The sequence below is a fragment of the Acanthopagrus latus genome, chromosome 11 (genome assembly GCF_904848185.1).
Source record: "Acanthopagrus latus isolate v.2019 chromosome 11, fAcaLat1.1, whole genome shotgun sequence".
In the NCBI taxonomy this organism is placed as follows: domain Eukaryota; kingdom Metazoa; phylum Chordata; class Actinopteri; order Spariformes; family Sparidae; genus Acanthopagrus; species Acanthopagrus latus.
Window position 1 is genome coordinate 9651591 of NC_051049.1, and position 12764 is coordinate 9664354.

At 41.8% G+C, this 12764-nt stretch overlaps 1 protein-coding gene across 1 annotated transcript; it reads right to left on the bottom strand.

Annotated features, from left to right (window-relative positions):
• Nucleotides 1-1776: 1776 nt before the first annotated feature.
• tmem161a (transmembrane protein 161A) lies at nt 1777-8374 on the bottom strand. Its single transcript, XM_037115564.1, has 11 exons — nt 8238-8374; nt 7584-7687; nt 7415-7498; nt 7108-7199; nt 6733-6889; nt 6218-6433; nt 5860-6003; nt 5644-5757; nt 4880-5054; nt 4665-4761; nt 1777-4380 (listed from the first exon to the last, which is right to left on the bottom strand). The coding sequence occupies exons 1-11, from the start codon at nt 8238-8240 to the stop codon at nt 4076-4078; spliced, it is 1491 nt and encodes a 496-aa protein (XP_036971459.1). The 5' UTR covers nt 8241-8374; the 3' UTR covers nt 1777-4075.
• Between the last annotated feature and the right edge of the window lie 4390 nt (nt 8375-12764).

Sequence of the window (12764 nt, forward strand, 5' to 3'; positions counted from 1 at the left end):
ATGATCCTCCTCAATCATGTCGTCTGACAGGAGGAGACACGTTTTCAAAGGAAGTGTTGGCAAAAATAAACATGATACTCATGCACAACATCCCGATGCTACATCTCAGTGTGAGATGTGTTGAGATTTAAACATTTAGTTGGTTTGAACATGAAATTAGTCAGATGAGAAGCCAGAAACAGACATTTATCTAAAATAGTTTATACTGATGGAAAAGGTTACCCAGAAATGATCATTCTGTCAGGATCTACTGACCCCCCATGCTGATATGGAAGGTCAGGGGAAGTTTCATAGTCTTCAAAACATTTCTGGGGCTTCATGGCAAAACATTGTTGCAGCGTTCTCCTAAATAACTGAAGCAGATGGGACTCTTTCCAAAACTAACAACAACACATAAAAAGGCTCCACTAAGCTCGGCCAATGTAATCAAATCGTCCGGAAGCTTCGAGCTCCCAAAACTGATTTGAAAAGTTGTTACCTACGCTGAAAGTTTTCACTGTAGCTGCTGAATTAAATGTGTTAGCTCACGCTCCATCTGAAGTGGGTGCACAAGCCCGTCTGGGGGGCTCAAAACTTCTTCAGGCTTTCCATCAGCATGAAGGTGAGGTCATGATGAGTGAACTTTCATTGTTGGGTGAACTTGTCCTTTAAAATCGAAAGGCGAGGATCATAAAAGGATATTTCATTTTAAAAGGCTGCACATTAAAGCAGATGTGTATTTCAGCATATGGACTCAAATTCTCTGGACAATGAATTAAACTGCTGCTCAAATAATACTCAACATAAGACAAAAGAAAAATAACAGGACATTTTGAATTTATTATGTTAAGATGACTTATTAATGTAATTTGTGGGAATTGTTGGATTTTCATGTTGTACGTTTAAAAAAGGTAAACAGAAAAAGGGTTGTTCATCTGTGTCGACAGTATCTTATGTCATTATTAATAAAGGGGCGGGGAATATAGTTTTCTTCCTGCTGCTCTTTTGTTTATTGAATTTGTATAAGTAAAAAATATTTTGTCTTGTTCAGTTGTTTCCAGAAGTTAAACACTTAAATTAGAAACCAAATATGAGTGAATGAATAAATCTAAAGCAAGCCACAATTTGTACGATCTGTCAGGACTGTTAATCTCCCAAATGTCTCCACTTTCGCAGCGGCTTTGTGATTGTTGATATCCTCCAGTGAAGCGCGTCCCAGTGCACATAAAAAAAGAAAGACAACGAGGCGGCCGTCCCTCTCTAAACTGAAGAACCTTTGTGGCTCCTGACTGGACGTGGAAGTCAAATGATATCACCAATAAATCACGTCGACTTTCAGACAAAGAGCCTCTCAAGTCTCGTTCTGGTAAAAAGGTCACGTTCCTTCACTGCTGGTGCACGACTGGAATGTCAAACCTGAAAGTTTTAGATAATCTCATCAAGTTTATAAAAAAAAAAAAAAAAAGTGTCAGTGTTTCTTCAGGCTGCACTGAAACATGGAGAGGACTTTGAAAAACTCTCTATGTGGCCAAGTCGAGCATCCGTAATAACAATATTTCTTCCCAGACTCTCTCAGGGCATCAGGTTCATAGTAATTATCAGTGATTAAAGAATGATCTTCTCAGGAGGTTGGGGGTCAGAGATCAGGGCCGAGCACAGCGGCGAGACACTCCTTTGTCATGCGTGATGTCTTTTGTCAACTGGAGCAGATTTTTTCTAAAAAGGAAACGTTTTATCATCCGTATCTCCCACGCTCCTCCAGGGAAGGCAGAATTAAGTGGGAATATCAAACTGACATGAGACTGAAAATAATGTTTTATTGGGCCACACAAATTTAAAAAACAACCAAATGTTTACTTTTTTACACACCATGCATTCAGAAAATCTCAAAAAGCAACATTTCCAAATGAACTTCACAGTATAATGACTTCAGAGCATTTAGTTCAAATACCTGTCTTAAAAAAAACACGCAAAAAAATTAAAAATTGCCACACACAGAATACAAAAATGTACAGAACTGCAACATCTGTATCATTTCTTAAAAAACCCAAAAGGTTATGAGGCAATATTTCATAAATAAATAAATAAAATCTGCTGACGCAAAACTGATTCTAAGCAGACTTTGATTAATATTACATGTACATATCAGACTATGACTGGCTATAAAACAACAAAAAACACTAAAAGCTGATGAAGCTAATTAAGACACTCCAACTAGAAATATTCGCCAGTGAGTAGTGTTTGAACATAAAGAATAAAAAAACAGAAATCTGTTTGGAGTGTTATTCCATCTAATCGACAGATTCCATTCATTCTTAATACGAACGATCAGGGAGAAAGGGAATTTTAAAACAGACTCAAAATCCCTGAGCTCCCAGGCACTTAGGAATTCAGAAGGAAACTCTTAAGATAAAAGCAACAGCTCTTCAGTTCTCTGCTAAAATAAAAAGCCACAGTTTCTGGTTCACCTTCAACTGCGTTTAAATCGATAGGATGGATCAGAGCCCTACTACATATTTGCAATCAAAACATTACAGCAGGAAAAGATAACAAAAAAACAAACATTTAGCACTCTTGAATCGGTTCCTTGCGAGGGACAAAAGAGTCGCTCACAAAAATAAAACATCTTATCTACACAGGAGTTAAGCACAAAGTCTCATCCTGGTACCAATTAAACATCGTATATGCAGCATTTAATAATGTTCTATTGAGAACAGTTCAGGTAACACTGGAGCAGATACATCTGAAAAGGTTGCAGAAAAACGTTCCACTGGAGAAGCTGAAAGATGACGAGGGGACTGAATCACAAAGCTGGCTCACTTTTAAATGGGGTTCATCACCACGGTAACCTGCTCCAGAGCAGGTTAACCACTGACCAATCAGATCACTGGGAAAAGTGGATGTTCATTTCTACAGGACCTCTACATGGACAAAAGTAGTGACTTTACCATTAAGTAATAAAGCAATAAAGAGGTTTAGAGACATTTTCAAAGAGCAGTTGCTTATTAAGAGAGATAAAAAAAATATTTACTCCGTGTTTAAAACAGTGCTCATAGAGAAGTTTACCACATTAAGAGCCTAATGAATGACTACTATAGCTGCATATGCCTGTGGTTGTGCACACAGTTACAACCAATTAGCTATGCAAGTAAAAAATATGCAACATTTCAGTCAGTTACAACTTGTCAGGTATTAAAACTGTAACGATTAACTGTTCTATTTATAATCTACTGCCAATTATTTTTACATTCTATTATCAGTTAGAGCAATTTGTTTAAGAGAAAAAAGGAAAAATGAATATGAATATTTTCCCTCCTCTATGTCAGTAAATATATTTGGACTGATTATCAGCCGATAGTTGCTGCTTTAGTAGCAATAAGTCTTATATATTTAAGACTATCATTCATACAAGTTTGTTCACAGTAAGCCAAAAAAGCCCCAAAATGTCACTTTTATGGAGCGAACATGTTGGAAATGTCAAATATGTCAAATATATTCAAAAAGGGTAAGCCTTTTTGGATTGGGAAATGATTCCTTGTACTTTTAGAGCTTCTTCTTCCACTCTGCTGTTTATATTTCACCTTGCTGAATGTTACCTTTTGCTCCAACAATAACGTAACTTCCCTGTGGGTATCAAGTACTCTACTCATTGTTCATCTGATGTTGCCTGTAATTAAAAATGTTGTCTTTTTTCATGTGGACACACCCACCCTCAAGTGAACTGAGCCAGTTCATAACCGTCATCATGATGATTAAGGATTGCTAACGTCAGACTCAGTGAAGCCAGGTAACCTAAAGAGAGCCACTCTAATATGAACTTGCTTTGTAATTTAGACCCCTGCATCCTCGTACATTTGTGTTATTGATACCAGTAGCCTGCTGGTCACAGAGAGATATAAGGCCATAAATGTAGCCGATATGAACAGACAGCCTATCACCCGTCTACTCTACGCAGACCAAAAAACAAGATGCCTTCTGTTTGTCGTTGCGTGTTGAAATGAAAAGGCCCCTCTGCTGTCTGCAACCATCCTGTGACACCGTACAACAGCTGAGGGCCGGGGTTGCACCGCAGGTGGAACTGTATGCAACTCCGCACTTAGTTCTGCATAAGGTACTGATGGAAGTAGATGCCAAACAGGGAGCTGATGACCTGGCAGGCAGCTACCCACCAAGTGAGGAAGGCGAAGAAACCTCGGAAGAAAATTGGAGTGAGGACAGACCGCAGCGCTGTGAAGGTCTCTGACAGGCGTGCTACTGTGGCCTGGATGTCCTCCTCCATGTCGTCCACGCCCTCTTCATCTTCATCGACAACACCAGGCAGCACAGGAGCAGCCGTGGGCATCACCAGCGCTGGAGTCACCCCGGGTGTCTCCTCTGCACCGGTCCCCCAGGAGAAGTCCCCTACAAGATCAGTAGAGATAAGTCAATATTTAGATTTTACCACTGCACAGGAAGGAAAAAGCAAGAAAGTAGATCTTTGAAAGAAACCATTTCTTGCTATGTTTTATTGACACTAAACTTGACATTTACTGCAGATGTTTTCTAATATCCACATCCACAGTAACTGCAAATATTAAGAACAGCTCAACATCTTGGGAAAAAAGATCAAGTGTGTATTCTTCCAAAACCGCAGCTGCCGTGGTGATGATGATGATGATGGTGGGTGATGGCGGTGATTCACTTACCGAGTGCCTTGAGTGCCAACGTGGAGAACAGGATAAGAAAAATAGGAACCAGATACTGGAGAGTGATTACACTCAAGTAGCAGTAGATACGAGTGACCTGGAAAACAGCACATTATTCTCAGTTGCAGGTTGGGAACGTTCACTCTTACATTGCTCAGTAACCTTTTCTTGATGTAAAAAGTTCTGTATCTAGAAGGTCCGTTCACACAGCTGACCTTCCTCTGAATGTCAATTGCAGCGATACGCCCCGCCTCCTTCTTCATCTGCTCCACCCACTTCTGAGCCAGATTGAGGTAGGCCTGCAGGTGGTGACGAGTCAGTGCGAGCCGCAGCGCACACAACGCCACGATGATCCACAGGCGCATGCTGTCAAACGTTTCACTGGAAACTCTGTAATTGTAAGTTGATGAGAGGATCAGTAAGAACCAGGACTGGCCAAGTTACCACTATGTGCCATTTGCTGGATATCATGGAGAAGTGGTCAATTTTCCCATTTTTAACCCATTTTCCAGTAGTACCAGTAGTGCCTGGCATGCATTTCTCTATTGTATCACCATTGCATTTTTCTAGTGGTTCTTACAGTTACAGGTCTTACAGTTTGAAGCAGCTATACCCTATACTAGTAATGAGTCTCGGTGTGATCATTGCCTCACTGGCCATTATTTGCCTTTAGAATTGAGTTTCTGTTGAAGTTAGGGCTGCAAGATGTTTTAAAAGAAATGATGATAACTTCACAGGCATTGCAATTTGATATGATTAAATCAATATGATTCTTTTAAGTGGGATCACAATTTTGATTTTCACTGAAACAACTATCAAAATCACAATAATGTGAAATTATTTGGGATCTGAACCAAATAAACATGTTTTCTTTCATCTGAAGAATAAGATTTGTTGGCAATGTCATCTCTGCAGCACCTCATTATAATGCTGTTTTGTGCAGCTCTGGTTGTAGTGGAGAATATGTATGTGAACTCACATTGTGACAGAGGTCTTCCCCATAGGTGCATTGGCCAGGAAGTCCCTTGCAATGGGTTTCACCCACAGAACCAACACAACGACTGGAGACAGGAAACTCATGTGCAGCAGAATCCTGGAGGAAACATAAGGGATATGTGAGACAGCTAAATACTGCTAATGTAATGTTTTTTAATAAAGGAGCACATTGCTTGATGCAGTGTTAATCAGTTCTTACTGCATGAGTGGGCGGTCTGAGTTCATCTGTACGGCATCTAGATGAGTCTGAGCCAGTCGCAGGCCGGGGAAAGCCAGGAGAGAGCCGATGTAAGCACAGATAGCAGCCAGACCGAGCTTTACTGTCAGTCTGGTCACTGGGATTCTGAAGGAAGTCAAAACAATCAAATCAAAACCAGGAATGCTGCATCTAGGACTAATATTTGTCAAGTCTGTTACTGGCTCCTACAAAGTACATAACAATGATAGGGTGTCTTGATTCACCATTCAATATTAAATTGATATAACTTTTTTCTTTATACACAAGCAACAAAGGTGTATTTCAGTTATAAGGCGTCTTTGTAGAAACAGATACTTACGACCAGTCAGCGTAGCCCTGCTGTTTGACAAAGATTTCCAAATTGTCGAAGAGGCTGGAAAAGCCTGACTCTAGGCCAAACTCCAGGTAGTCCTCTCTGACAACCAGCACCAGCATGGCCACGAGCAGAGACAGGAAGCCGAAGGCAAGGCACACCGAGCGCTCACCGCCTTCTTCGGAGCGGAAGTAGTGCCTCATCAGCGTGTGAAGGGTCTTTCTGAGGGATGCAGGTTAAATGAAAACAACCAGGAGGAGAAAAGGGGTCCTTATATCTGAGTGATGCTACCTTATTGGCTGCTTTCAGACAAGCAGAAGTATTTTTAATATGATGTTGGACCAAAATGGTATTAACATCAGACAATTTTGCAAGTGTGACTGGATGCTTGTGCATCGTGTATGTTACTTGATCTTCACAAAAATGTTGAGCCTGCAGGTGCAGAACCAGACATTCAGGGAGTCTAGGATCAATCAATATGACTGACTTATCTGCTCTGTCACTTTAGAGTTGAAGGATACAGGCTGAAGAGAACAGTCAGGACACACCAGAGGGCTCCAATGTTGACCTCTTTTCTTGCATCTACAACATTGTAGTAAACCTCAGTGAACAGGAAGACACCCGTCGCGTAGACTGCAAAATCTACCAGCCACTGGTACTCCAGGAAAAAGCGCAGCACTGACAATAGAAAAAAGAAAAAAAAGAAGCTGAGAAGATTGTTCTATGCTCCACCTGTATAAAAAACAAACCATACATTGTTTTGAAGCAGGGACTGTAAAAAAATGCAAATAAAGTAAATGCATTGGGGGGTTAGTTGTGAGTCAACAGCTGTGCTCGAGCTGTGTTTGTACTTCCACCGCATCATTGTGGTGCAGATAAAAGAATGTTTGTTTTACCAAGAGCATCAAGAGCGTTGACTGGAGCTTTCTCCAGGTGAAGGTCGATATCTTTGGGCACAGTGAGAGGCTTATTCTCCCCATTCTGTCTCCTAGAAATCAAACAAAGAAGGCATAAAAAATAAACAGAGGATGAGTTTGTTTTTCTGTTACTGACAGGAGAAAAACGGAGACATCGAGCAGCTTGACCGGAGTAAGAAATAGTAAGATAAAAAAGTAATTAAGCAATACATTTGATTTGTGATTCAGGCAATTTCTTGCTTCTCCAGGCACCCTCATTTGTGTCACACCCTCCCCCGACTCCCACCTGTCTCTCCTGTTAGGTTTGGGCATCTGCTTCCCGGCCAGCGCGCACAGCTCCCCTTCTGACGGGTGTTTGAACCGGAACAAACTGGAAGGAATGACACATGTATGTAAACAGTCCCCAGCACATTATGCATATAATGTATTACCTGAGGGTGAGGGTGAGAATATACCTGCCGTTGCAGAGTAGCCAGCGAGCAAATGAGGCATGTGGGGCCATCCTCTGCATAATGCTGGCTGCCAGCAAGCTGACCACCAGCTGAATTCCCATCAGCGCCTGTGAGATTAAAAGAAAAGGCATTAGATCCAACTATGAATCTCATATAGTGCACATGAGAGCTACTAATGTTATATAGAAGATATTGCATCAGAGACGGTCAGAAGGCAGGGGGTGCCTTGTCCACAACTGTGACAGTCAGTCAAGACACGATTTCGACATTCAAGCCCCAAGAAACCTCCAAGAACAGACATTTCAGTTACACTAAAGGTCAATTCAAGTGAACACAGGCTGTGGTAACAGCTAAGTGGGATAGCCAGCTGAAAAGCTAAGCAGCAGCACACATTTAACCGAGTCCAAGCTTTAGACATAGGATGTGTTGAAAGCCCCCTGTAAAATGAATGAAAGTTAGCAAATGGCTATCGTGCTAAATTTAGCGAAACTTCACCACCTGTCAGTGTTGCTGCAAGCTTTGCTAGCTAGCATTAGCACCCTAGCTTGCATAGCAACCAATACAAGCTAAAAAAGCGCTCTCTGGCGTTTGTTTTATACAGCAGGCTTTTAAGACAGGTGACTACGAGACAAAGTGCTGGCGTGTGTATAAACTTACCATCTCTTCTACCGAAATATGTGGTTAAAGCCAGAGGAGCAGCCGGGGTTTCTTCTTCACATGCAGGAAAGTCTTGACAGCTGAACCAACTGACATCAGACACTGCTCGGTGTCCCGGATGTAATAGTGGAGCCGTGCGCTGCCTTCAGGTGCTGCTCCAAAACTCTGTAACTTGGAGCTCTTCACGTTGCCAACAGCACTGCAACTGGCAACCACTACACCTGACTGGTAAACTCTTGTTTCATACCTCTTTATTCGACAGCTGACGTTATTAGTTGATTTTGTGTTTGGTTGTGTCTATTTCATGTTGAAATCATAAAACGTTAAAATACACGTATATACAATTAACACCAGGGCCATCTGCTACTGTCAGGCTAGCATGTGATATTAACAAAGGGATTACATGCCAAGGTTTAAAATCTAAACATTTGAATTCAGGACAATTACTTCCAGTATTTATGCAGTGCTATTTTAAAAATTAACAATGGTAGGCTATTAGTAAACAATGTTAGCCTGCTTTTTCTGGAGCTAATGCTAGTGAGTGTGTCTGTGTCTAACGTGCTGTGGATTGACCTCATTACCAGTAATCTTGGAAATCAAGCTACACAATAGCAGTTATAGGGCTATTACTCTTTATTAATTTTGACAGGGGATAGATGGGGATGGGGTGTCTGCGTGTGTCAATTTTCACTTTGATTTAATAGGCCACTACGTAGTTTTGGAGAAGAAATTCCAGCTCAGAATTTAATTATTCACAATATAAATGAGGCAGCAACACAAACTCATATCTATTCTTTTCCACAAATGAATTAACATGCTGTTCTCAGAGGAAAATTATGTCCCCAGAACACTGTTTATAGCCAGAGAGGTGGCAGGGTCCGCCACATGTAAACAAAGAAAGAAATATGAAATTATTTTGTCTTTTAAGCTTGGTTTGTTTATTCTGTCATGAAAACAAAGAGTCTGCTTGGCCGTCATATTTCAGATGAGAAAATGATTTTAAAAAATGTTAATATGCTCAGCTGCACTTTCTTTAAGCTAATTATGCCTCCACCAGTAATTAAGCTTTAGGTTTATGAGCAGCAGCAGGTGCTTTGCGTCTTTACTGTCTTTGTCCCATTTTTCTCCTCTCATGGACTCATCAAAGCAGCCACAGAGGAGCAGTGCGCTCATTGGCTCAGAGGGACACTCACGTTACCTTTCCACCTTTCCAGCGTTTTCCTGAAAAACACTGAGCAGTTTCAGACATGTTAGGCTCCCAAATAAAGTCAACGCAGAAAAGTAAATCATAGCGAGGCCTCTGAACGTATCCTGCAGAGCGGTTTTTAATTTCGCCCACATGCTCCCTCTCCTCACCTCTGATTAAAATGTAAAACTGTAGCCATCTTAGCTCCTCGTTCTTCTTCAATACCCCCGAACACCTCTGTGAGATCCTCCTAATGATAATCTCCATGTTTCATGCTCCCACCATCATGTATCTCAACCTTTTCATTGGGTGGAAACAAACATTATGCAAATGGAGAAGCTTAAAGTCTCCTCAGCTCTGCTCTCTACTCTGGTATTAAAGCACACCAGGGACGGGGGGGACACACACACATGTTGGTGTTATCATGAAATTAAGTATTATTTTTCCATTCGGAAGGATAACCATAAGGAAATACTTTATAATACCACCGCGGTTTATCTTTGAAGCGGTAGACAAAGTTTACATCTCTGTGATTTGTCGCTGTATTATGTTGTTAGATCTCTTGTAAACCATGAGGTGCTGGGGAGAAGGATGTGAGCCTCTGGGTGCACTGGTGCGTCCTCCATGTGTGGTATGCTTGGTCACTCTGGCTGAGAGTCATTGTCCACACACACACACACACACACACACACACACACACTGGTCTGTACATGCATTATAATGTCAGCTCATCCCCTGTAAACCAGTGGCCCGTGTGCCTCCAGCAGTGTTTTCCAGCAGCACGCCCTCCAAAGAGATCTTTTACCGAAAAAAACCATTCACCACATTCAAATCTGTGTTTAGCATGTGCGTTCGTGTTATTTGGGTGGTCCGCTCGAGCTGATTGAATTCCCACTTTTCTGCTAATTGGTGGCACCCCTTCTGCTGAAGATGTGTCTGATCCTTTGCCCGGTGAATTTGCGCACGAGAGCATGACATTTCAATGAGGGCTGTTGAATTCTGATCAAATGGAGCTTTGTGCGCTGAAGCAACAGCATCTCTGGTGGGCACGTACGCACCACAGGACAGGCGTCTGTAGACGGAGATCACATGAAATTAGTCATCGGGGCTCAATATCAAACTCTGCGTCTGAGTGTCGTTGACGCAACTACAGCCAACAGCCTCGAGGCGATGAGTTTGTCAGATTTTGAGCAAGGCTAAGCAGCGAGATCATGTTTAAATTAGGATCTCACTTTTTTTTTTTAAACTCAGAATTTCAATATTTGCAATATTAATGATGTCGTGTTACCAACTCATGAATATCTATTTAATCCATAACTGAATAACCAGTTTCCTCAGAGGAAAATAAGGTCCCCAGAACACTATTTGAGGCTAGAAAGTGGCAGGGTCCGCCACACATAAACAGAGAAAAACAGTATGAACTTGTGTTGTTCTTTAAGGGTCAATTCGTTTATTCAGGTCATGAAAACAAATAGAGGTTGTTCATTCAGGTTTGTCTCCTCTGATTAAAATGTCTTCCCCAAATCTACATAATGTACCTTTAAATACATAAAGGTTTGTCCATCTTTTGCTGCCACCGATTTAATTCCCACTGTGTGTTTATGGACAGACAGGAAGATCTAGAGCATTTGCATGTACAGTATGACCACTTTATATGCACTGCAACATGGAGCAATGTGTATTTTATTTAGTGCCATAACATCCTGACATCATCTAACACGTCCCTTATTCAAGACCAACATTTGCCGTCAATGGCAGGCAGCATAAAAATATACAGAAATAACAGCAATATTCTGCAACATTAACATGGCAGTCACACTGTGAGAAGAAAACGTCTCTGTCTGGCTGAAAAAAAAAACAAAAAACACTTCCATAATCATCATCTTTGACACAAATGCTAATCCCTCTGCCATGTTAGCCATCTGTGGCTGAAGTAGCGGGGCAGAAATTACTGAGGAAAATGGACACAAATAAAATGCTAATTCACCACGGGCTACAAGTGGCTCCCCTCCCTCTGCCCAGCTCGGGGGGCCTCTCGGTTCCCACACCACTTCCCCGCGTCTCTCCCAGGGAGCTGCTGGGAGACCGGCGGCTGCTTCTGAGCCCGCAGCGGGGATGCGGCCCTCCCCATTGGCCCGTCTTTGTTTGCCCCCGTGCATGGTATTCATCGCCCCATTTGAATATATGCAAATGTTGCAATGGTGCCCCGTCAAAGGAAACTCCCACCACCACTATGTTTTTTTTGTTTTTTTTCTGTCTCCCTTCATTTTCCCCGCTCTTTTTCCTTTTTGTCTCTTTGCTAACTGCGGTGGGGGGGTTGGATAGCTGTGGGAACCAGATCTGCTTTGTCACAGGGATTTATCTCAAAAGAGGACCGAGGCTCATGACTGTTAATTACCAAACATAAGGCATACAGTATGTCACAAGGAAGGCAGGAAAGGAGTCCGTAAAGGTGATTCACTGCAGTCACACTGTCCTTCTGCCTGGTCCTTAATGTCAGTGCTCCATACAGTCCCGCCAAATATCACGGTCGTATGTGTCGGATACGCTGGCGCCAGGCAAACGCCCGTCTGTATGCCTTCCTTAACAAAGATGTTGCATTTATTGTTGCACGTGTTCAGTAAAAATGAGTGCTTTACAAGTTACAAGTTTTCTACTGTAAAAAAGACAGGGAACAGAGTTTCAAGAGTCTATTTGCAAACTATTTGCATTTCTAAAAGCCAAAATAAGAACATTAGTTTGTAGGTTTGTCACTAACGTTAGCTATGGCTCTGTTCTCCAGCGTGATAGCGAGTCAGAAATGGTCTTTAAAGGGGGAATTTGTAAAATGTGGAGCGAATTGGACGTCAGTGGTATAGAGTGAAAACACAGTGAGGAGCTGGAATATTTTTTGTGTCTTACTCTGTGAATTGGGGATTTAGTTTGACCGAACCAGAGGGGACTGCAGGAAGAGAAACCAAACTGAGTTTTATTCAGTTTATGTCGAGTTTGACTGGAGTGTGTTTTACCATCATTTAACCAGGGAGGTGAAAGCTCATCAAGTAACAAGCATGATTATCCGATTTCTTTACATTTTGTGAGTTTATTTTGTTTTCTTCTTAACCAAGAGAAGCATATATCTGCCTCTTGACGTACGATGGGTGTTACGAGACAGGACGTGCCGGAGCTAGCTGGTTAGCACGCTCTGCATCACGATACATAGACCTCTTTGACAGAACGTCAACACTGTTGTTACTAAATGGAATTCAGCCAACATTCATGTTCTCATGTACACCACGTTTACCTACTGTGACTGTTAAAACAATACGCCCAGCACATTTCTGTAGACCAGCCTAGCTCTG